Source organism: Pipistrellus hanaki (assembly GCF_964339955.1).
Source record: "Pipistrellus hanaki genome assembly, chromosome: 4".
Lineage (NCBI taxonomy): Eukaryota > Metazoa > Chordata > Mammalia > Chiroptera > Vespertilionidae > Pipistrellus > Pipistrellus hanaki.
The window spans coordinates 60,500,993-60,524,757 of NC_140506.1; the positions used below are offsets into that span (position 1 = coordinate 60,500,993).

General features: G+C 39.9%; 1 protein-coding gene and 1 long non-coding RNA gene across 2 annotated transcripts; one reads left to right on the forward strand and one right to left on the reverse strand.

Annotated features, from left to right (window-relative positions):
* The first annotated feature begins 438 nt into the window (after positions 1-438).
* On the forward strand, positions 439-12,012 carry LOC311622104. The gene is made up of 2 exons (XR_014794949.1): positions 439-2,199; positions 2,500-12,012. It is a non-coding gene; the product is annotated as an uncharacterized lncRNA (long non-coding RNA).
* TMED7 (transmembrane p24 trafficking protein 7) lies at positions 11,845-23,231 on the reverse strand. Its single transcript, XM_084882851.1, has 3 exons — positions 22,693-23,231; positions 18,061-18,306; positions 11,845-13,271 (listed from the first exon to the last, which is right to left on the reverse strand). The coding sequence occupies exons 1-3, from the start codon at positions 22,891-22,893 to the stop codon at positions 13,035-13,037; spliced, it is 684 nt and encodes a 227-aa protein (XP_084738977.1). The 5' UTR covers positions 22,894-23,231; the 3' UTR covers positions 11,845-13,034.
* Positions 23,232-23,765: the final 534 nt, after the last annotated feature.

The following is a 23,765-nucleotide window of genomic DNA, read 5'->3' on the forward strand; positions in this document are numbered from 1 at the left end:
TGCTTCCGCCTTCCCCGCTCGCCCGACACTGAACCCGCCAGTAAAGCCAAATACCTGATCCTACCATATCCATCGTAGCTTCCCAGACGGGAGCCCCTAAACTCCAAAAGAAAGGAATGGCCTGTCTTAGCCAAACACACCCTAGACCTTTCCCGAGGTACAGCGACTCTCCTGGTCCTCCAAGCCGGCCCCTTGGCGTTTCCTTCCCATGGGGCTCTGTCACTGATGTTGCTGCAATTAACCACATCCCTGGCCAGGTATGCATAGTGCATCGCCCAGTCCCCTGCAACATCACAACCGAAACAAATCGAGACTTTGCTGAATTAAAAAAAAAAACGAAAAAAGAAAAAGAAAAAGAAAGAAAAAAGGAAAGAAAAAGGAAAAGAAAGAAAATCATAAAAAGCCTTATGTAAGAAACACTTGTAAGAACTGTTTTGCCTTTATTTGAGCTAAACAGACAATTGCCAGGAAGCAAAATTTCAATGAATTGAGAAAAATTCTCCAGATAGAGTTTTACTTATTTTATACATTACAATAGAAAGAATAAGCATAAGGGGGGTTACATGAAATTTATTGGTGATAGATTAGGGAAAGTGGGATAAGGCAAAGCGGGGAAATCTCTGGGACAGAATTAAAAAGAGGAATAGATACATCTTTTTAATAGGTGGGTATAGGATCATTAACAATTAACATTATAGCAATAACAATGAGGGGTTCTGTGGTCTCCTGCTCTGGTGGGAGATTATGGCCTGAGGGGGGTCTGAATAAAGGAAATTACCCTGACATTCCAAACATACTTTATCCTAAATGCAAAAAGATAATAAGACAGACTCAGTTGAGGTAAAGATTGACTTTTGTCGAGAAAGATCCTGACCCAGGACATGAATACTTGCCAGGACCTGTTTTTTGTTAAAAAGTTTCAATTTCAGACTATTTTATGTGGGTACTAAAAGGTTAAAATGGGTGGTGCACACAGGCAGGCTAAATAGCCATCTCAGATGGTGAATAAAGAAAAATTGAGAGGGTAGGGGATGGAATATCCAAAGGGAAGGGCTGCATAGCACCGAGCCAAGGGGACATTGGATCAGTGATGGCAGCACTCAGGAGCTGGGGTTTCATCCTTAAGCTGGAGGTTCCTTGCACAAAGATTCATGCAATAGGCCTTCCTTCCCCTGGTTGCTGGCACCGGTTTTCCTCCAGCACCCAGGACCCAGGCCTTCGCTCTGGCTGCAGCAGAGAAGCCAAGTCTTTTCAGAATTCAGTCATCTTTAGTCTTCAGTCTGGCAGGAGCCTTCAGTCTTTGCTTAGCACCTGTGTATGCAAATTAACCCACCAGCTTTGTTGGGTTAATTTGCATCCTCACCCTGATTGGCTGGTGGATATCATGGAGGTATGGTCAATTTGCGTATTTCTTTTTTATTAGTGTAGATGTAGTCACTGGAGGGAAGCTTTTGTCATCAGTGGCTTTGAGGGCTGAGGTGGTGGGCTTGCAATACAATGGAATGCAGGTGTGCAATTAGATGCCTTCAGGACAGTTTCAATTCCTTAGTTGGTCCAACTCCTAGTGTCTAGGAAGTTTTCCCTGGTCTTTTGTTCTCCATCAGCAGGAAGCTTACAAATGGCCATTAATGATCAGATTGTCCCCTCTCACAGCCCAGGAACCCTCAGGGGCGGGAGGCGACATGGCAATCAGAGAAAAGTGACCCCCCATCAAACCTCTGCTACTGCTGGCAGCGCAAGCTTTGGCCAGCCCTGTTACCTGAGCCTCGGGCAGTCCTAAGCGGCTGGGCAGCCACCATCCAAGGCTTGCCTGCACCTCAGGCAAGCCCTGGGTGGCTGGGGGGCTGAGGGGACTGGGGGACTCTAGAGGCAGGCATGGGGAGCAGCTGGCCCACCTTGCCATGCACCTGATGCCTCTGTGGGGCTGAGGAGACTGGGCACTACCATCTTGTGGCTATGGGTGCTGCCATCCTTGAGGGTGGGGGTGTTAATTAGCATATTCCCTCCTTGTTGGCTGTGGGTGCCGACATATTTGTGACAACATGAGGGTCAATTAGCATATCCTCTCTTTATTAGATAGGATTATTACTTTCAGAGAGGAAGGGAGATGCGAGATATAGAAACATCAAAGACAAAAGAGAATCACCGATCAGCTGCTTCCTGCACACCCCATACTGGAGATGGAGCCTCTAAAGCAGCGTTTTTCAACCGCTGTTCCGCGGCACACATGTTGCCTGGTGTGCTGTAGGTGCAGACAAGACAAGAATTTTATAATTTTTCACTATTTTGTTTACTTAATATTTCATAATAAAGTAATTATAAAATACTTTCTTTGTGTTTATTTGATTCCTATTCAAGAGAATTACTTTATATATAGTCAATATAGGCACAGAGTTAAATTTTTTAACATTTTCTAATGGTGGTGTGCCTCGTGATTTTTTTCATGAAACAAGTGTGCCTTTGCCCAAAAAAGGTTGAAAAACACTGCTCTAAAGAAAGAGTGCACTAATCACCAGGGGGCAGACAGTAGACCAGTAGCTATGACATGCACTGACCACCAGGGGGCTGATGCGCCTCCTGGTAGGTGAGCTTGCTGCTGGTGTCCGGCCATTTGGGACTGAGCGAGATGGGCTGGACACTCCCTGCAGTCCCCCTCCAGCTGGCCAACCTCCTGCATCCTTCCCCGGCCCGATCGTGCACCGATGGAGTCCCTCGGTTTAGCCGGCACTCTCTTGCAATCTGGGACCCCTTGAGGGATGTCAGAGGGCCAGTTTTGGCCTGATCCCGCAAACCAGGCTGAAGGACCCCACTGGTGCACAAATTTGTGCACCAGGTCTCTAGTTTATATATATAAAACCCTGATATGCAAATAGACCAAATAACAGAACTGAACAACTGGTCTCTATGACATACACTGACCATGGAACATGGTGGCTGTCAGCAGCAGGCAGCAGAGCACAGAAGATGGTGGGCATCAGCAGTGGCCACAGCGGGACGGTGAAACAGGTGAGCGGGGGTGGCAGATCAAGGCAGGGCGCCGGTGGCTGTCATTGGGGCAAGCCTCTCGGGGTTACGGAAAATTCTTTGCTCCCACCCGCTGCAGTCCTGCCAGGCACTCACACCTGCTCCCAGCGCTGGCCCTGCTTGCAACCGCTGCTGGTGCCGGCCCCAACCGTTCTGTGCCATCAGTGGGTACAAGTGGGGCCAGTGCTGTCAACACATGGGAGAGGTGGCAGGAGTGGAGCTGCTGGTAGACAGGGGACTGGGGGCCGAGGTGGGAGGGGCAGGGCGGGCATGGAGGATGGGCAAAGATACCCGCTCCTGTGCCCACTGAAGCCTAAGGCCCCACACAGTTCCTTTCAAGGTGCACTTCTATACTCAGCACAAATGGGGTGGGGGGAGATGAAGGCCAACTAAAGACATTTATTAAAAAAAGAATGAAATGAATTTTCCACCAGCTGACTTGCACTAGAGGAAATTGTAATGTATTCTTCAAGCAGAAGAAAAATTATTCCAGATGAAAGCTCAAAGAGCATCAAGGAACAGAGAACAAAGATGGTAAATATATAGGTAAATTAAATTAATATTGACTACATAAAACAGTAATAACATATTTAAAGGTATACGAAATATATGACATTTAAATTGAAAAGGTAAATGGAGTCACGAAGCAATTGTCCATAAATTTCAAATAATTTAAATAACAGAGAATATGGATCACAATGCTGCAATTAAATTAGAAATCAATAATAAAAAGAAACTTACTTATGTTCAGAAATTAAGAATTGTAACTCCAAATAATATCTATGGGTCAGATTAGAATAATAAAATCAGAAAATCCTTTGAAATTGATAAGTAGATATCAAGACTTGTAGAATGGAGCTCGTGGTAGGCAGACTGCTAAGATGGTCCCGGAAGTCCCTCCCCTCCCTTTACCTATACCTTTGTGTGGCAGAACTTGTAATTTGCTTTTCATCAACAGAATATGGCAAAGGTGGAAAATTTTTGAAGATGCAATTAAGGTCCCTATTCAGTTGACTCTGAAGGGAGAATATTCCAGGTGGCTCTGACCTAGACAGAAAATCCTATCAGTCCTTTCCTGAAAAAAGAGACTCAAAGCAGCAGATTCTCTCTCCTGCTGGCCTGGAAGAGGCAGTCACAATGGGAACTGCTTATGTGGAGGGGAAGCCTCCTGGGCTGAGGGCTGAGGGCCTCAGTTCTCCAGCCACAAGGAACTGAATTTCCTCAATAACTTGAAGAGTTAAGAAGAGGACACCAAATGCCACAGGAGAGCACAGTTCACCTGACAACTTCATTGTAGCCTCTGAAAAGAGGACCCACCTAAGGTTTGCCCAGACTCTTGACCCATAGGTATTGTATAAAGTATGTGTTTGACACTGATACATTTGTGGTAATTGTTACACAGCACAGAAAACTAACATAGCCTTGGCCGGTATGGCTCAGTGGTAGAGCGTTGTGCTAATTCTAAATTTTGCACAAAATGCAAAAGACAGCCAAAATCTTGATGAACAAGATATAAATACCTATTTTACCACTTATCAAGAATTTAAAAAGCTTAGGTAATTAATACAATGTTACTGGTGTTAAGGACAAATAGATCAATGGAATAAAGCAGAAAGCACAGAAATAGTCTTATGTAAATATAGGCACTTAATAGATGACCAAATTGGCATTATAAATCAATAGAGAAATATGAGTTTTCAAGAAATTGGAAAAAAAAACCTGGTTACTTACCTTATCTCATACAAAACTCAAATCAAGTAAAATATAAAATTATGCACATTTTAGAACATAGTATAGGAGGTGTTCATGAATTCAGGATAGAGAAATATTACTTAAACAAGACATAAAAACATCAATACAGGAAAAATTGATACACTAAAAACAAAAATAAAACAAATAATGAGAAGATATTTGAAATAGTTATAAACAAAGGATTGAGTCTCCTAAATACATAAAGGAATCCTGTTAATAAAAATAATGTCAAACTAATGCAATTTTTTTAAATGGGCAAATGATTTGAACATGTATTTCACAAGAGAAGAAATCAAAATGGTAAATAACCCATGAGAAAAAAAGATTTACCTCATGAAAATACAAATTAAGCAATGATGAAGTTTAATACCAGTTTAACAATATGCACATTTATGTATAAAAATAACTGAAATACTCAGATTTTCAAAAGTTTTAAAATCTGACAATATCAAATGTGGAACCTTCCAATTTTGCTGGTGAAAGCACTAATTGATACAACTGCTTTAGAAAAGTTAGCTATTACCTAGTAAAGATGAAGATACACACACACACACTAAGTGCAAATAATTCCACTCCTAGATGTATTCTCAAGAGATCAGACACATGTACAATAGGACACATACTAGTATACAGGAGTGTACATAGTGGATTTGTTGATAATAATAAACAATACCAAAACTATTACAGTAGAAGAGACATATACCTGTGGTATACTCATATGATGGACTACTATATACAATAACAAAATCAAACTACAGCCATATGTATCAACATGGATGATTCAGCAAAACAAAGTCACACAAGAATACATGTAATGTTCAACTTATTAAATAGAACTTAATACTCCATTAAATTTTACTTATTCAAGTTAAATTTTGCCTGATTAAAGAAGAAATATTTTTCAGTAACACAGACATCAGTACTATTCAAAGTATGGTCTGTAGACCGTATCAAACTGTTACAGGCTGATGCTGAAATAAGCAAATCAAGTGAGTTTGACATAGACAAAACCTTCAAGTATTTGATTTTGTATCTATAAAAATATGTGTCATATGGAAATTATTTTAAAAAGTAGTTTGAGAACTATTATACATAACTGGTGAAAATAAAAATAAAATAATTTTCGTTACAAGCAGAACATTGGTTATCTCTAGTGGAGAAATTCAGTGATGTAGTCAGGAAAAGATACATAGGAACCTTCTAAGGTGCTGGCAATGTTGTATTTCTTTTTTTTAAAAAAATTATTTTTATTATTTTTATTTTTAGGAAGGGAGAAACATCGATGTGAGAGCGATACATTGATCTCCATCAATTGGCTGCCTCCTGTATGCCCCCTACTGGGGACCACGCCTGCAACCCAGGTATGTTCCCTGACCTGGAATCAAACCGCGACCTCCTGGTTCACAGATCAATGTTCAATCACTGAGCTAGACTGGTAGGGCTGAAACATTATTTCTTAAGTTCTTGTGCTGCATTTTATTTTTAAGGTAATAGTAATCACTAGCAAACAACAGCACTAAAAACAGATTATGCTAGACCAGTGTTACTTCTGGTATAATCTCAATTTCAGCAAGGAATGAGATAATTTCTAATGATGACATCTTGTAGATAAAAATCAAAACATGCAGACTGAAAAATTGCACATTTGATAGTTTAGGGGTGACATCCTCCAGAATTTAGAAACAACTGAGGTGGAGAGGTTCAGAGATCATCACTTTATTGTTAACGAAGTTAAAGAACATGTTTGTCCCACCTGTAGCAATGGGGACAGGCTAATAGTCCCTATCCCTGAATTAGCATTTACTCTACTCAATTGCTGACCTAGCTAGACAACCACAGATCCCCCCAGTGGGTAGACAAAGTTAAACTTTTTGGGATGTAAGTCTTTCAACCTATATATTTTCTTCCTCCTGTAGCACCCTGTAAAAGCCTTAGCCCCTTCCAAGGCCATTCTGCTTCATTCCTTATAAAACATTAGTTGCTCATATAGATGTCCTGCCTGCCTCCCCCAATTAAGTTATATTCCTGGAGGTCGAACTATCTTACTCATTTTTAAAACTTTTAACAGATTATTATATACATGATAGATGTTCAAACATTTTCATATTGTGTTATATACTACTTAAGAACCATATGAGTAGCCAAAATCTGTTTGGCTCAGTGGATAGAGCGTTGGCTGTGGACTGAAGGGTCCCCGGTTCGATTCTGGTCAAGGGCATGTACCTTGGTTGCGGGCACGTACCTTGGTTGCGGGCACATCCCCAGTAGGGGGTGTGCAAGAGGCAGCTGATTGATGATTCTCTCTCATAGATGTTTCTGGCTCTTTATCCCTCTCTCTTCCTCACTATTAAAAAATCAATAAAATATATTAAAAAAAAAAAAAAGAGAGAGAGAGAGAGAGAGAACCATATGAGTAGAGGCCAAAGTAAGAACTTTAGAAACAAAAGAACAAGAAACCAGAATTGGACCAATGATAAAAATATAACTACTGTTAAGTGCTTGTATATGATAGGCACTGATCCTGTTTTATAAACTTGCTATATTATCATTATAGTAGATATCACCTTAATAGATGAAAAAAACATACTGTTAAAAAATCATTTGTGTGAAGTCATGCAACCATGATTTGAACTTGATATTAGAGCACTAAACAGATATTGAGCTACCCTGAAATCAAGATAGATAAGCCTTCATAAATCTATCCTTTAATTAGTGCTTGTAAGGCAATACTGCACAGTGGGTAAAAAAGAGAGCTCTGGAGCCAGACTGCAATGTTTGTATTCAGATACTACTAATTACTGTTATATGGGGCAGGTTTCCTAACTTCTCTGTGCCTGTTTTCTCAGCTGTAAAATGGGAATTCATTGGTTCATAGGACTATCGCAAAGATGAAATGTATCAATACAAGTAAAGTATTTAGCACACCTGGCACAGAGTAAGCATTCAATAAATGTTAATCTCTACTGTTTTTATTTTTATTCTTGAGAGTATTACAGATGTCCTCCACTTTTTTTCCCTTGACCCCCACCAGCTGGTTTCTCCTCCACCTCAGGCCTTCATCATCCTATATTCTGTGCCCATGGGCAATGCATATAAGTTTTTTGTTGTTTTTTTTTTTGCATTCGTTTTCCCCCCCCCTTTATTAATTAAGGCATTACAAATATGTGCTTATCCCCCCCCAATAATGTCCTCACCCTCAATATTTACTGTTATTTTTTATAGGATTGTGCCCAGAAACCAGAAAGTCCCCTATGACTACATTATAAAGGTAAAGAAAAAACTTGAGGCAACTTGGCATTATACAGTCTAGGTTAATTTGCTTGACAACTAAGAGCTTTTTAGGAAACTGTAGGCTAAACTGCCTTTCACCCAAACTTTCAGTAAGAAATGCAAAGGGCCCTAACCAGTTTGGCTCAGTGGCTGATGTCAGCCCACGGGCTGAAAGGTTCTGGTCAAGGGCACAGGCATGTACCTCAATTGCAAGCTTGACCCCCAGCTGCAGGTCGGGGCATGTGTGGGAGGCAACCAGTCAGTGTGTCTCTCTCACATAGATGTTTCTCTCTCTCTCTCCCCCTCCCTTCCACTCTATCTAAAAATCAATGGAAAAAATATTCTTGGGTGAGAATTAAAAGAAAGAAATTTAAAAAGGTTAAAAATGAGGCAGTTTAGCCCTAGCTGGTTTGGCTTGGTGGATAGAGCATTGGCCTGCGGACTGAAGGGTCCCAGGTTCGATTCCAGTCAGGGGAATGTACCTTGGTTGCGGGAACATCCCTAGTAGGGGGGCAGGAGGCAGCTGACCGATGTTTTTTCCAGTGCAGGAGGCAGCTGACCGATGTTTCTAACTCTCTATCCCTCTCCTTTCCTCTCTGTGAAATTCAATAAAATATATTTTAAAAAATGAGGCAGTTTAGAGGTGGTACAGGTTTCCTGCTCTATGTGAAAGCTGAGTGTTCCTATGAAACCTTTCCTAAGCATAAATGGGGTAAAGAAAAGAAGCAATTACCATTAATTTACCTGGGGAAAATTTTAAGCATTCCCAGACCCCAAAAAATAATGTACTAAATAACACATAAAACCAAAAATAACATGAACATATAACGAAAGTAGTGCCACGCATGCTGCTCAGGGTGCATGCTGCCTCTATAATGGCTCCCTGCAAAACTGCTGCTGAATGCTATTTTCACCATCCTATATAATAAAAGGCTAATAAGCAAATCAACAGAACGGTGGAACAACTGGTTGTTATAATGTACAGTGACCATCAGGGGGGCAAATGCTTAATGCAGGAGCTGCCCCCTGGTGGTCAGTGCACTCCCACAGGAGGAGCACCTCTGTCAGAAGCCGGGCTCACTGCTGGGGAGTGCAGTGGCGGTGGTGGGAGACTCTCCTGCATCCATGGCAGTGCTAAGGATGTCTGACAGCTTAGGCCCACTCCCCACAGAGCCGTCAGTTAGACATCCCCCGAGGGCTCCCAGATTGCAAGAGGCCAAAGTTCGTGTACCAGGCCTCTAGTTTCTAATAAAAGGACAATCCTTTTTGGATTTCTTCGTCAGTGAAAATAAGAACATATAATGTAGATCTTTTTGTAAAAGGGAAGTAGTATATTACGAACTTTCTCTTCATTTATTTTTTCTTGGTTGGTCCAAGATGTTTTGATGAAATAACAAATAATCACTCTGTGGAATACATTTTTGTAGCCACCGAGTGATTATATATATATATATACACACACACATATATATAAAAGCCAAAGCAACTGGCTGAACAGCCAGTAGCTATGATACAAACTGACCACCGGGGGGCAGATGCTAAACACAGGAGCTGCCGAGCTGCGGTCTCTTGGCAGCTGCAGTTCTCGGGTGACACACCCAGAACCAGAGAGGAGGGAGCCCGATTCCAGGGTACATCACCTGAGAACTGCCCTCTCACAATCCGGGATGTCTTGGGGGATGTCAGAGAGCTGGTTTCAGCCCGATCCCAGCAGGCCAGATTGAGGGACCCCACAGGTGCAGGAATTTATGCACCAGGCCTCTAATAAGTTCATAAGGAGCTTAAATCCTTACAGAAACAAGTCAATTTGTTGATTTTTTAAAAAATTCTACAAGAACTGATTGGTGCAACCCTACAGAACCAATATCTGTTTAGAGAAATTTGTTTTTCTTTTCAAAAGTAACTAAAAAGCCTCTTGATTTATTTATATGCTAATTTGCTTAATTTTTGAAATCAATAGCCATAGGGTTAGCTTTGTCCTATTTAACTATCAATGTTACACATTTATAAACTAAGCAAACATGGACAGGACAGAGATTTAAGTGAAATCTAAAAGAATAGAATTGCTTTTAGTCCACTGTATTTTCAAAGTTGATGAGCATCAAGCCAGAAGTAAAGTAATTACCACACACCATTTATTTCTTTTAATAGTAAAAAGAATGTTTAGATTAGCAAAGTAATCTTATAATGTATCTTCACAGTTGAAATTTAAGTATTCATTTGATACACTTGTATATCAAAGTCCTTTTCCATTATTTAGTCTACTTTAAAAATATATACAGCTAATAATGTTTAAATATTCCGAACCATATGTTCTAATATAAATATTTGAGAAATTCAAACTGTTGCATCAATTTATGAAAGAATTAAAGGAAAAAAATGAGCTACAAATTATATAGGAGGAATAAAAAAGTTTACTTAACACTTATGTCTGGCTAAATCTGTACTTTCTCATTTATATATACATACCCAGTTGAGTATAGGCAGCCATCAAACATTAACCAGCTACATACAGATTAGACTACTAGCCTGTACTATTTTCTACGGCAGGTAACAGTGGTGATTTCAAACATATTAATATATCTCAATAGTTTCATCAAAAGTTATTTGTAGCAATAGTCTAATATTATGAAATTCTGATAGGCACAGATGAAATCACTGCATTATTTATGCCAAACTCAGCACACTAATGGTACCTGACTCTGCTTACTTATGGTCTAAGTATCTGAACAAAACAGAGCAGACAGATAACCAGAAAGGAGATTTAAGACACACCCATGCTTATGAATCACATTAACATTAGTGTTGAAAATTTCCGAATCTAAATATAGAGGGACACTTATAAAGCTGTGAGACAACTCTCACATAAGAATACAAATGATCAAACTGCAAAATCTTCAGTTTTTAATCTGATATTAAGGGTTAGTTATTTGGTCTTAAAATTTTTTAGAATTAAAGGGTTAAAGTTGAAAATATGTTTATCCCTTACTACATTGCAGCATTTGAAATTAGCCAGCCTGACAACTTTAATTCCTTTTGCTTTTACATGCAGTAATATACGTATATATGCATTTAAAGACAGCTGAAAATTGAGTTATCTTTTAGTCTGCAGTGGTGATTAGACTTGCTATCCAATCAGTATTCCATGGCACTACATATCAAAAGCTATACAATAATTCCATCATGTCAGCAGGGCTGAATCATCTGGAATGGCTGAGGGCATTTCCCCAAACCTGAAAAGGATGCATAAATGATTGCTTGCTGTCAGACAGCTGAGGGCATTTCAATCTATATGTTATAGCCTCCTTCTGGCCAAACATCTGAACAGCCGAAGGCAGTTCCTCCAATCCAACAAAACCTAGGTATACTAAACCTTGGCTTTTGATATGTATATCTACCTTGCTTTAGGACAATTTGTGTTAATAAAAAGCAAGGGGTCCAGAGAGACAGAAGAACTTGATTCCTTGAGCCAAGTCTTCTCTGGCTCTCCAAAATACCTTCCAAAATTATGTTTCGTCTCTGGACTCTTTATTAATTTACACACAGTGCCTTCTCCAGATTCTTGAACCCCTTCAAGATGCTGGATCAAGACTTCTGGCTTTAAATATGAGTCTTTTTCAGCACTTACCACTGAAAGGAGGCATGGCAAAAAGTAGTTGCATTATTTCTTTTTATAGCAAAAAAGCTTTAAACATCTATACAATTTTACAGAGTCTTGTACTCTATCTTAGAACAAAACCTTATTCCAGTCAACTCAATCTATATAAGTTATAAAATACAAACACATTCTAAACCATATAGTGTACAGAATATGCACTATTTAATATTCATTAAATGCAGTACAATCAAATAAAAAACACACAGCATTCTAAATTTTTAAATCTTTGGGATGCTAACCAGAAATTATACAAATTACATATACAAGACAAAAAAAGAATAAAAAAGGGAAAGAGAAAGAAAAAAAAATCCAAGAAAACTAACTTCTCAGTGCATCACACCTACTGGGATTAAATGTACGGCACTTTTACAATACTAGTATTACTATTATCAATTTAAGCTGAAAATGACTCAAAAACATTAAAGCCACATAATGGCAAGAACGAGCCAATTAAATGTTTAAATGAAACAGATCACCTTTTTTCTTTGTAAAAGCAACGAAAATGTAATGGGTGCAGATAACTCAATAAAATTCTTATTTCATTTGTCCCTACACTATAAGATAATGTAGTACCTTAAATTATTCTGTATTTATTCTAACTGGTATGACAATCTGATTTTTAAGGCTTGAAAACTCTATTATGCTACTGAAACATACTATTTTCTATGTGCTAAGAATATCTTTATGAAAAAAATAACATATCTGGTTATAAATCATAGAATAAACCCCAAAACCAAAAATCTGACCTTTTCCAAGCTAGTGAAAAATAAGTTATACCATGATATATCAACTTAAAATTATACCAATATTAACAAACATTTCTATGGTACATTTTCCCCCCATGAAAATTAAACAGTGCAGAATAGGGCTTGGGCTATAATGAGTCACATTTGGTTTTCTGAAAAACAAAATCTAATTTACTATAAACAATTAAAAGGCAATTTTCTTCCTCCATAACACATGTAGATATTAAATCGAAGGTTTTAAAAATATTCGCTACCTATAAGAAAAGTAATTTTAAATGGCAAAAAGGAATCAAAATACCAAAGTTTAGTGTGCGAAGAACAGATATAAACAAGCAAGAAAAGAGATCACTGGTGTTGAATATTTAACAGGAGTAGCCCAAAAGTAAGTCCCAAGGTTTTTATACCTTTACAAATAAAAAAAGGTGTCCTTTCCACAGTTTGGGATATGCATTGTGTATTCCCCCAAACAAGTATATGAGTAAGGTTTTTAAAATGTTGCCAATATTCAGTTCTTCAGTTACCTACAATTAATTAGAGGACAGCAATATTACAGTGGCAATGGTGCATCAATTCCCAAAACGTAGTTATGATCCAACACGAGTTGTGGTGGTTCTTTTATCTGAGAAAAAGCTTTTCAGAAGAAATACCTGCCCTATGCTAACCACCAGAAGAATGAGGGCTTCTCCTACTGACCAATAGGCCACTCTTGTATTTAAATCCTCTGCTCGGCTTCGGCCTTGAGCTTCTCTCAAGCGGAAATGGGTCTGATAGTCAATGACAGACTTCAGAGCTTCATGAATTGAAACACAGGCAGATTCCATCTAAAGAGAAATATTTCCAGTTAGTATGTTTAATATTTTCTGTACACTCCATCTTTCGTTTTTAATTTCTCATTTCATTAACATTCACACATTTATGTCAGAGGTCCTGGCAATGCAACTCTTTATTCGTTCCCACTAGTACAACTGGTAAAGTTAGAGATTCCATAAAGCAGCTGCTTGCCCCAAACTAAAATGTTACAGCTGTGGCATCTGTAGGGACGGAACACTAAGCTAACAGCAGCAGAAATACTTATCAGTTAAGGTTTGTGGCTATAAAATTTCAAACCCAGATTCCTTAAAAAGGAAAGATTAGGAAGAAGAAATTGAGTATATCAGTAAATATGACCAATCCTATATAATAAAAGGTTAATATGCAAATTGACCAAACGGCAGAATGACCGGTCACTATGATCCACACTGACCATCAGGGGGCAGACACTCAACGCAAGAGCTGCCCACAGCCTGCAGGCCCCAATCGCCTGTGGGCCAACCTCTCAGTCCCTTCCCCTAAAAGGCAGGTTCTGATAGCCCATGGGGAACGGGGAACAGGGGGTGGGTGGGAACAGATGTGGGTGGTACCAGGCCAAGGCCTCCACTCTGCTGGTTGTCCCACACAGAGGGAAACCAGTGTTGGGGGACAGGGTTGGCGATCAGGCAGGAACAGCCAACCTCTCAGTTCTTCCCCTCCGCCAGAAGACTCCGATCTCCTGATGGCGAATGGGGAGCTGGGGGGTGGGTGGCAGTGGGGGGCAGGGCCGGCTGCCGGCAGCCAGGGAAGATGGCCTGATCACAGGCCAGGCCTAGGGACCGTACCCATGCACGAATTCCATGCACCCGGCCTCTAGTAAGAATATATACAAATATAAACCAAGTATGGCATAAAAATAGATTGTTAATCAAAAGTTATTTATCTATTTTAAAAATAGGTGAATCTGAAAATAGGCCAGAATACCTTTAAAAAAAAAATAGTTACTAATTTGTTAAATAAGTTTTTCCCTCATACTAATCAAACAAACTAATATAAATGTTCTCAATGGGATACAAGTTTCAGTTTCACTATGTAATCAGTTTGTAAGCCTTCATCTTACTTTTTTTTATTTTTTTAAAAAAAGAACAGTTTGCCCTAGCTGGTTTGGTTCAGTGGATAGAGCACCAGCCTGCAGACTGAAGGGTCCCAGGCTTGATTCCAGTCAAGGCCACATGCCCACTGCACAATCCCCATTAGGGGTTGTGCAGGGGGCAGCTGATCAACGATTCTCTCTCATCACTGGTGTTTCTCTCCTCCCCTCTCCCTTCCTCTCTGAAAACAGTTTATTGACTTTTAGAGAAAGAAGAGTGCAACATCAATGAGAGATCTTAACAATGTTTGGCTGCCTCGTGTATGTACCCCATCAGGGATCAAGCCCACAACCCAGGCATGTGCCCTGACTGGGAATCGAACCAGAAACCTCTCCATGCACTGGATGATGTCCAACCAACTGAGTATTATAGCTCAGTAAATATGACCAATCCTATATAATAAAAGGATAATATGCAAATTGACCAAACAGCAGAATGAACCACCAGGGGGCAGACACTTAAAGCAAGAGCTGACCCCAGCCCGCAGGCCCCAATCGCCTGCGGGCCAACCTCAGTCCTTTCCCCGAGAGGGCAGGCTCTGAAAGCCCATGAGGAATGGGAAACCGGGTGACACCTTACCTTTTAAGGGTTAAATGTCTAATTTTTTTTGTATTACAGAGCTTAATATTTTTTACTCTAAACTTAATCCTGGTCATGAAATACATGCTTGATTATACTATACTTATTTTACATCACAAAACAGATATTAAGAATTTTAAAAATTGGAGTTGGTCTTAATTTTAAATAAGGAATGTAAACATTAGAAAATAAGTAAAATATTTTAAAAAGTTCTACCAAAGTATGTATAAAAGGAATAATTATAAAAATATTCCATTAAATATACTTTTAAAAAGTAGAAAATTATATTTGATGAATAAGAATAGATCTAGAGACAAATGGTGGGAGGAGGTGGTTAGAGAGCAACCTAAGGACTTGTAAGAATGCATATTAGCATAACCAATGGACACAGACACTTGGGGTGGTGGGGGCTTGCCCAGGGTGAGAATGGCTGGGGGGTGGGGGTGGGAAGTCAATTGGGGAAAAAGGAGACATACATGAAACTTTAGAAAATAAAAAAATAAAAATAAAAAAAACACAAAAAAAGTAGAAAATTATGAGATCTACAGATTGAATTTACCTATTAGATATTCAAATATTTTTGCTGTTCTTGTTTTAGTTTGGCCCCTAGGAATGAGAGATTTAGCAAAATGGTGCTAAAATGATTTCTAATTTGTGATAAGAGGCTGGAGAAGTGCTTTAGCATTTATTTGCTTTTTATGTATCCTCAAAATACATGGTCTAATGATTCTTCCCCTGGAAAATATGCATAAAAGCAAGGACTTAACACAAATTCAGAAAGTTTAAAGTTTCCTTGAAGCCTGACCATGGGTATGGATTAAGAACATAGCTGTATTAGAGAAAATAGACTAAGTATAATTTTTCAGAAAGTGTTGTTTCCTTTCTTTTCCTTACACCTTTAAAGTGAAAATGTTCATACATATTCAAAAGTATAGAGAATAGAACACTGAACCTCTATGTCAATAATTATTAACACATGGCTAATCTTATTCCATTTATATTCCACACCAATTTTCCTCCTTACTCCAATTATTTTAAAACAAACCCAAGATATTTTATCATTTTAGCTATACTTCATACTTTATATTTATTTCTGAAAAGTAACACTTTAAAAAATATAACCTCAGTAGCATTACCAGTATAATACAAAGTAATTAAAAATAGTTTCTTTATATCAAATTAGATGGCTAGTGCAAGAAATTTGTGCACTGGTGGGGGTCCCTCAGCCTGGCTGCCCTCTCGCAGTCTGGGACCCCTTGGGAGATAAGCGATGAGGGGTCCTTAGTGTTGCTGAGGAGGTGGGAGAGGCTCCTGCCACTGCCTCTGTGCTTGCCAGCTATGAGCCTAGTTTCTGGCTGAGCGGTGCTCCCCCTGTGGGAGCGCACTGACCACCAGGGGGCAGCTCCCGCAATGAACATCTACCCCCTGGTGGTCTATGCGCATCGTTGTGACCAGTCGTTCTGCCAGTCGGTTTATTTGCATATTAGGATTTTATTATATAGGACATAAAATTAGTATTCAAATTTCCCCAAACGCCTCAAAAGTTGTTTACAAGTCAGAGTCCAAACAATGTCAACATAATAATTTGGTAGATAGGTCTTTTAGGTCATCTTTAATCTTTTGGTTCTCTCCCTTTTTTCCTTTCTCATCCATTTATTGAAGAAATTAAGGCCTCAATTCCTGTAGCATTTCCCACTTTCTAAATTTTGGTAATTGTATTCCCATGGTGTTCTTCCAGTCTTTGTATTTCTTATAAACTAGTAGTTGGTACTAGAGACTTGATGGGATTCAGGTGTACTGTTCTTAGTGGGAACATAGCATAGGCAATGTTGTGTATTCCGCTACTGTCTATTATCAGAGACACTGTCTAGTTACCTCTCTATTTGTGAAATATCATTAGATTTAGTGATATCAGTCCTTCTACCCATTATAAGGTATCCCATCTGCCTTCCACTTGAGGGTTTTACTGCCTACTCTAGATCCAGCATTTTATTACTGGTTAAAAAATGGTAATTTAGTAAAACTATCTTTTTTTATTTTATTTTATTAATTTGCTATTGTTTTAATCCTCACCCAAGGATATTTTCCCACTAATTTTTAGAGAGAGTAGGAGGGAGAGATAGAAACATCAATGTGAGAGAGACACATCTACTGGTTGCCTCCCACATGCACCCCGACCAGGACCGGGGATTGAGCTCACAACCATGGTATGTGCCCTTGACCAGAACTGAACCCAGATTTTACAGTCTGAAGGCCAATGTTCTATCCACGAGCCAGACCAACTAGGGCTTCTTACACATTCTTAAAAACTGCCTCTATTATCATATAATTTTGCCAAGAAATGTGGGAACAATGAAATACTAGTTTAAGGTTTTAACAAGCAGGTGTTAAATAATTCCTTTGAATACCTAATTAAGTATCTGAGCTCATACTGTATTTGAACTAGAACTAAATTAGCCCTTTCAGCAGCTGAACAGTACCTGTTCACTGACTTTAAATTTATTTTGCTATCTTTTTCTCATTAAGCTATTCTTCAAAATAAAACCCAATTTAGCTTCCTTAACTATTTTTGTTAGATGACTTATTAATCTTTTAATATTTTACCTTAAGTTACAGCAAAAGTTATTGTATCAGTAGCTTGAAGAACATAAATATTGGTAAAAAAACAAAACAAAACAAAAAAAACAAACCCCACCTGTGGTATCTTTATATATTAATTAAGGCATCATTTTGCATCTAGTTATATTAATAACTACTTAGCAAAACTATGGTAGCAACATTCCTCCATGAAAATGCTTCAGAATGCTGAAACGCTGTTTAGGCTTCCTAAATTTCCTTTGCCACTGATGTTTCTACTTAAATAATCCTCCTATTTTAATACTTATTTTTTTTACACTGAAAAGTTCATAAAATCCTTTAACACTGGTCTTCACTGAAAATCTGAGGTTCTCTGTGAAATGCCTAATCTACTACAAGAGTTAAGATACATCTTAATATCTGTGTTAAAAATCAAAATTCTGTGTTTATCGAGTTAATGCACATAAATTGTGTGTTTCACACACCAACACTGTATCATTGACTTTTCATTTACCTGGGTAAGAGCACTGACTCGGTTCTCACTGGGAAACAAAGGGGGGTCTTCTCCAACTTGAAAATCAAAATATACGGTTTTATGTGTGAAAGTAGAAAATTCATTGCTGAAGCAAAATTTGTATGTCCCATTCTTGGAGGCTGTGAAAGTAAAACTGTCATACTGTTTCTTCATCTCCTTGTATAACACATTACCATCAGGATCTTCTAATCGACAATCTACATCATAGTGACCACCAGTAATCACCTATAGAGAGAGAGAGAAAATTAGAGATTACTGCAATTAACAAGTTTTAGAAATAACCAGACTTCTTATTAAAATGGCAATAAAGTTATAGGCTAAGAACTTTTACTATCACAGACAATTTTACATTTTTTTTTATTTCTACCAGTGGATGGAACTGGGGAAGGCAGATTTATAAAATTTTTAAAGGTTTATAAAAACTGAAAAAATTTCCTCATGATAGGAGAGAAGGAACTAGCTAATTAGCCAGACAACTATTCTAGTTAATGAAGATCTCTTATATCATTTAATTCGCTCAAACAAACCTACCAGAGGTTTTTTCACCTTTCCATCTAACAAACTGAGAAACTGAGTTAAGATGAAACTTGAGCTCCAAAGTCATACTCTTTACCCTTAAGCTTAGTGTCATGTAATATTTTTCTTCTGCAAATTTTCTTATGTAGTATCCTATTGGTATCATCCAAGCACACCCATGGGTAGAGGAGTGAAATAGTAACGTAGGTCAGTCCTTAGCATAACACCCCATCATAGAACTCAAACAAATTTTATTGCCAAATTACAAATAGGTTGTGTTAAATTATTTTACAAGTCAGTTACATAGAATTTTGATACATATTTTGTTTTAAACTACAATGCAAATTGAATAGACTTACCGGCTGTTCTAAGAGTATTATCATTTATAAACTTGTTTCCAAGAGAAACAGAAATGATTAATGATTAATGATTAAAGCAAAAACAAAACAGAAAAACATAAAAACAAAAAGACCTTTTATCTGGAAAGTTTGTATTTAAGGGCAAGTACATTGAAAGGAAAGCTGGGAATAGATAATATGTTTCTGAAGAGGATTTTGGAGCTATTTTCAAAGGCTTATGCTTAATCAGTCACAATTTGGGCAACTTCATTTTCCAAGTGAAGAAAGGAGGGGGAGATTTTTCCTGAAGTACCTGGACAATCACCAGAGAAGAGGGGGAAAGGATTAAGAGAAGAAAGACCTCCTTATATGAGAAAGAACAGAGTGGGAAGAGGGAGGAGACAGGAGAAGAAAATAGGGTGCACGTATACACTTGGGTAAGAATTCATGAGGAAGAGACAATGGGTTTGAGGTTTCTTAAACAACACGAGACTGAGTGACACAGCCTGTATTTTCCAGCGTGAACACTTTGGTTAGCATATTATTAACATTCTAGATCGGCAGAACAGAGATCAAACTTTGAACTTCAAAGAAGAATGGGTTACTTATATGACCTCTTGTAACTGTACTATGCTACAAGATCATTTTGATAATTAAATGAAACTATGCACTTAGGAAACTGTAAAGACATGTAAGACTAATATTAGAGACATAATGTTTTGACATAAAAACAGTGGCTTATCATTTTATCCATCTCCTCAAAAGTCAACAACTTTTCTTCTGGATAAGAGGGTAAGAAATATGATATCATTTTATACCCTAATTCATATTGACTGTTGCACTTTAAATAAACAAATAAGTACATACATACAAACTGAATAGGACCAGAACTTATAATAACGCCACTTTTCTTCCAACAAATTTTCAAACAAGTATTCTCATTTCAGACAATAGTAACCCTTTAACTTGTCTAGTCACATAAGATAGAAACTGGAAATCATCTCATATTAAGTGGCCCTACCAGTCCAGTTAAATCAAAGGAATCTCTTGATGTTTTTGCCTTTCTCAAATTCATCCCATTTTTTCCATTCCTAATCCACAATCCAGACAGGACTACTGCCACAATTTACTGAAAGTTCTTCCCACAGCCCAATCTCTCATCCCTCTAAGCAAGTGTTTCTCAGCTTTGTGGGCGAGGTAATTCTTTGTTGGGGGGACTGTGCTGCTTTGTGCAGATGCCAATAGCCTCCCCTTCCCCACATGTCTCCTGGAGGTGGGGCAACCTCCCGATCCTTCTCCATTCCCCATTTGCTTAAAACCTTTTGATAATTACATTTCCTTTCAGAAATCCCCTTTTGATTTCCTCTACAGAAAATCCAAACCTGTTAACAGGACCCAAAATGACAATACTTACAAATCTGTTTTTTTATAGGAAAAGAAAACATCACAGAAACAGATCAAGGAGAAGTTAGGTTTTGGATTCTTTGTCCTCCCTGTGAGGGGTGTGGCTACACATATACTAATACTCTCTCTCCCAGATCAGGTACCACCAAGTGTGCAAGGAACACCTTGGAACTAGCCCAAAGGAGTGTTGGCTGCGTATTTTATACCTTGCTGGTCACATAAGGTAAGCCTCTGGGTGGTCTCAAAGAGACCAGGTGCAAATCATCAATCTCACTATTATCAATTTAAAAATGCCAACAAACTAGTACAAATCATCCCCAAAGCCGTTGGGTTCACAGTTACAAAGCAACACTACCACTCGGTGTATTTCAGGCCTGCTGGAATTTAGTCTTACAAACGTAACACATCTACTTAGGGTGTCACTTTTCGTCCTGCGGACTTGTAACTCCTATTTATCCTCCTAGACTCAGGCCAAACATCAGCCCCTCAGCTAAATTTCCAAGGATCCTTCCTCCTTCAGTCAGCACCAAAGTTATGCCACCCCAAATGTGCCTTCTGGAATACTGATTTTTAAGCTGATTAAGAAACAAAAGACTCAAAAAGACTGTTACCTCCCCTTTTCCTACCCAGGGTTTGGCCCCTGCTGACCCCCATCCCCACCCTTTTCTAAGGAGATTCACTTAAAAAACCTGCTTCAGAAGGGGAACCTCATATTCACTTTAACACGTAAGGCAGGAAAAAATTTAGCAAAGCCTGTTTGTTCCCTAACCCTCCCCCCATTGTTCCTGGTTTGCCCAGCAGGAATTTGTCTGCCACATGTTCTGCTCTTTCTAGGTTACCTGTGAATTGTCTATTTCCCCTCTGAAACCCCAGGCCCTGCCCACACCTTCTGCTTTGTCCAACATGACAGATAAGCCTCAACTGCCCACTGGGTTTCGAGTCTCATATGTGGTACCCCTGCATATACATCCTAATAAACTTTGTACATTATCTCCTGTTAATTTGTTTCTATTAATTTGATTATGAGTCCAGCTAAAACTTTGAAGGCGGGAGAAAAGTTATTTTTTTAAGGCCCCATGATAGCTACAGTGTACTTTCACTGTTGCATTTAACATTAAATGACTGTACATGTCTATATAAGCTCCTAGGTCAAAGTAAGTCTTGAGTTTAACCTTGAACTGCATACTGATTCTGCTACTTGCTACGTTTTATGTCCTTGTGTTTTAACCTATGGAAGCCTTAGTTTCTTCATCAATAAAAAAGGAATACAAAATATACCTATTTCATATCGAGCTGCCTGAGAGTTAATATACCTGAAATGCTTGGCATATTGTCTGCCACGTAACAGGTGCTGTTTGTAGTACTCTTTGGTTTGGCCCCTGCTGACCCCCCTCCTCTCTGCCCCCCTTTCTGGCTTCTGATTCCCAAATATATAGGACTTCTCCAAGGTTTTCAAATTATCGGTTACACAGGGTCCTTGCAAAACCTATTTCCTCTTACCCCTTACTTAAGTATGTACAACTCATTCTTTACAATTCAGCTTAAAATCACTTCCTAAAGGAGGCCTTCATTGATCCCAAAGACCAGACTGTATCCAGTATTTTCTGCTCTTAAAGCAGTTTTGATGAACGAGCAGGTACTAAGTAAGAAAAGAAGGGTAGGATAAGCAGGGAATCAGGAATGAAGAAACACCCTTTGGTGTTCTGATCACAGCACCTAGCACCGAACAGCTGCTCAAAGACGTGAAATAAGTCTACCAAAAGGAAGAGAAACAAGAGTAAAGATTGTCCTAACCAACTTAAACTACATTCTACCAAATAAAGCTGCTTCTTTTTTTTTTTAAACTATACTTCCAAAGACAGAAGGGGCCTCTCATTTATTGCAGCAATTCTTTTTACACCACCTTGATGGTCATCTGGCCTAGAACGATGCTCTTCCAAAGAGAGAGATGGCAATGAAAAAAAACTTAAAAGCAATGGGGCTAGGTATTGGCAGCATCTCACATCTGATTAAAGCAGAGATAGGATTAGAGAGTGGGGACAGGCACTGGGAAGTATAGAACAGGAATATATTTTTTTTTAAGTAAAGGACATTAGAGAAAGGGGGGGGGGGGAGAGGAATCACAGCCACGGAAAGCATTTCTGAAACTCATATATCTTAATATCTACCTAGTCTTATCTACCATGTCTGTCGTCCACGTTTAGAAGAGGGAAACCAAAAGCCCAGCCTATCAGCTACCTAGAGCTGATTCCTGACTCAGCCCCGGACTAAAGAAACGAGGTCAGGAGGGGAGCACTCGCAGATCGCTCCGGGTCCCGGCGCCGAGGGCGGGGGCCCGGCCGAGCCCCAGTACCTGGAACTCCAGGGTGCACTTGGTGCCTTGCGTGATGTCCTCGTAGAAACACTGCTTGGCGTTGTCGGGCAGCTCGAAGGTGATCTCGGAGGCGCCGCCGGGTCCCGGAACGAGCAGCAGCAGCAGCAGCAGCACGAACAGCCGGCAGCCCCAACGGCCCGCGGCGGCCGCCCAGCGGGGCGCAGAACCCGGCCGCGGCATCCCGAGGCGGTGGCGGCGGCCTGAACACAGCGGCGGAGGCGCGGAGACGGGTCTGCGCGGACTCACCGCGCCGCAGGCCTCAGCCCGAGTCGCTCCGAGCCTCGGTGAGATGGGGGATGAGGAGCCAGCCGCGGGGGAGCAAGCGGGGCTGCGGCGCCAAAAGCCACCTGGGGAGCAGATAGTAAAAGCCGCAGAAAGCCGGCGGAGAGGCCTGAGGTGGCCGGAAGTGGGGAGCCAGCGGTGGGGAAGGGGCGGGGCCTGAGGCACCTGCCCCAGCGACCCGGATGTACTTTCTTCGGACTGAGGCGAGAGACGTGGAAATGTATACGTGGAAGCTCGCGAGGCCTCCGCCGCAGATTGGGACGAGGGGCGGGGCCAGCGTGGAGAGCGGGTGGGCGGGGCCAGCGTAGGGAGCGGGTGGGCGGGGTTAGAAGAAGGGGTGTGGCCGGCGGCCTAGGGTCGGGCGTTCTGCCTACAGAGCGAGCTCCCGCCGGGGAGCGGAAGCTGCGTGGGCTGGTGATGTGAGAGCTGAGAGCTCCCAGGGAGTGATGACGAGCTTATGTTTACCCTAGGCCCACCTGGTAAAGCGCTTAGCTATTTGCAGAGAGCTTTCTCTTAATTAAATAATAACAAATATGGGGAAAAGCAGTTTGCGAGGAGCGTGAATTCCGGGACCGCCTATTGAGTATTCATTATCATCAGGCACTGTCCTAAGCACATCACAGTCACTGCCTGTTTTACTGAGGAGGAAGTTTGTCTAGGAGTACTTAAAAAATAATCGAGGGTGATATTAATAGTAGCCAACAGGTGTTGATTTCATAAATTATACATGTTCTCGTGTTTATAAACACGAATTAGGTAGTATGCTTTTA

Bases quoted from the DNA above. Each gene is read 5' to 3' on its own strand.
- TMED7 (XM_084882851.1), bottom strand. From the start codon at position 22,893: ATGCCGCGGCCGGGTTCTGCGCCCCGCTGGGCGGCCGCCGCGGGCCGT. The intron at 18,307-22,692 runs GTACTGGGGCTC...CTCTCTCTATAG, and splicing joins AGTGCACCCTGGAGTTCCAG to GTGATTACTGGTGGTCACTA. The intron at 13,272-18,060 runs GTAAATGAAAAG...ATTTCTCTTTAG, and splicing joins GAGTCAGTGCTCTTACCCAG to ATGGAATCTGCCTGTGTTTC.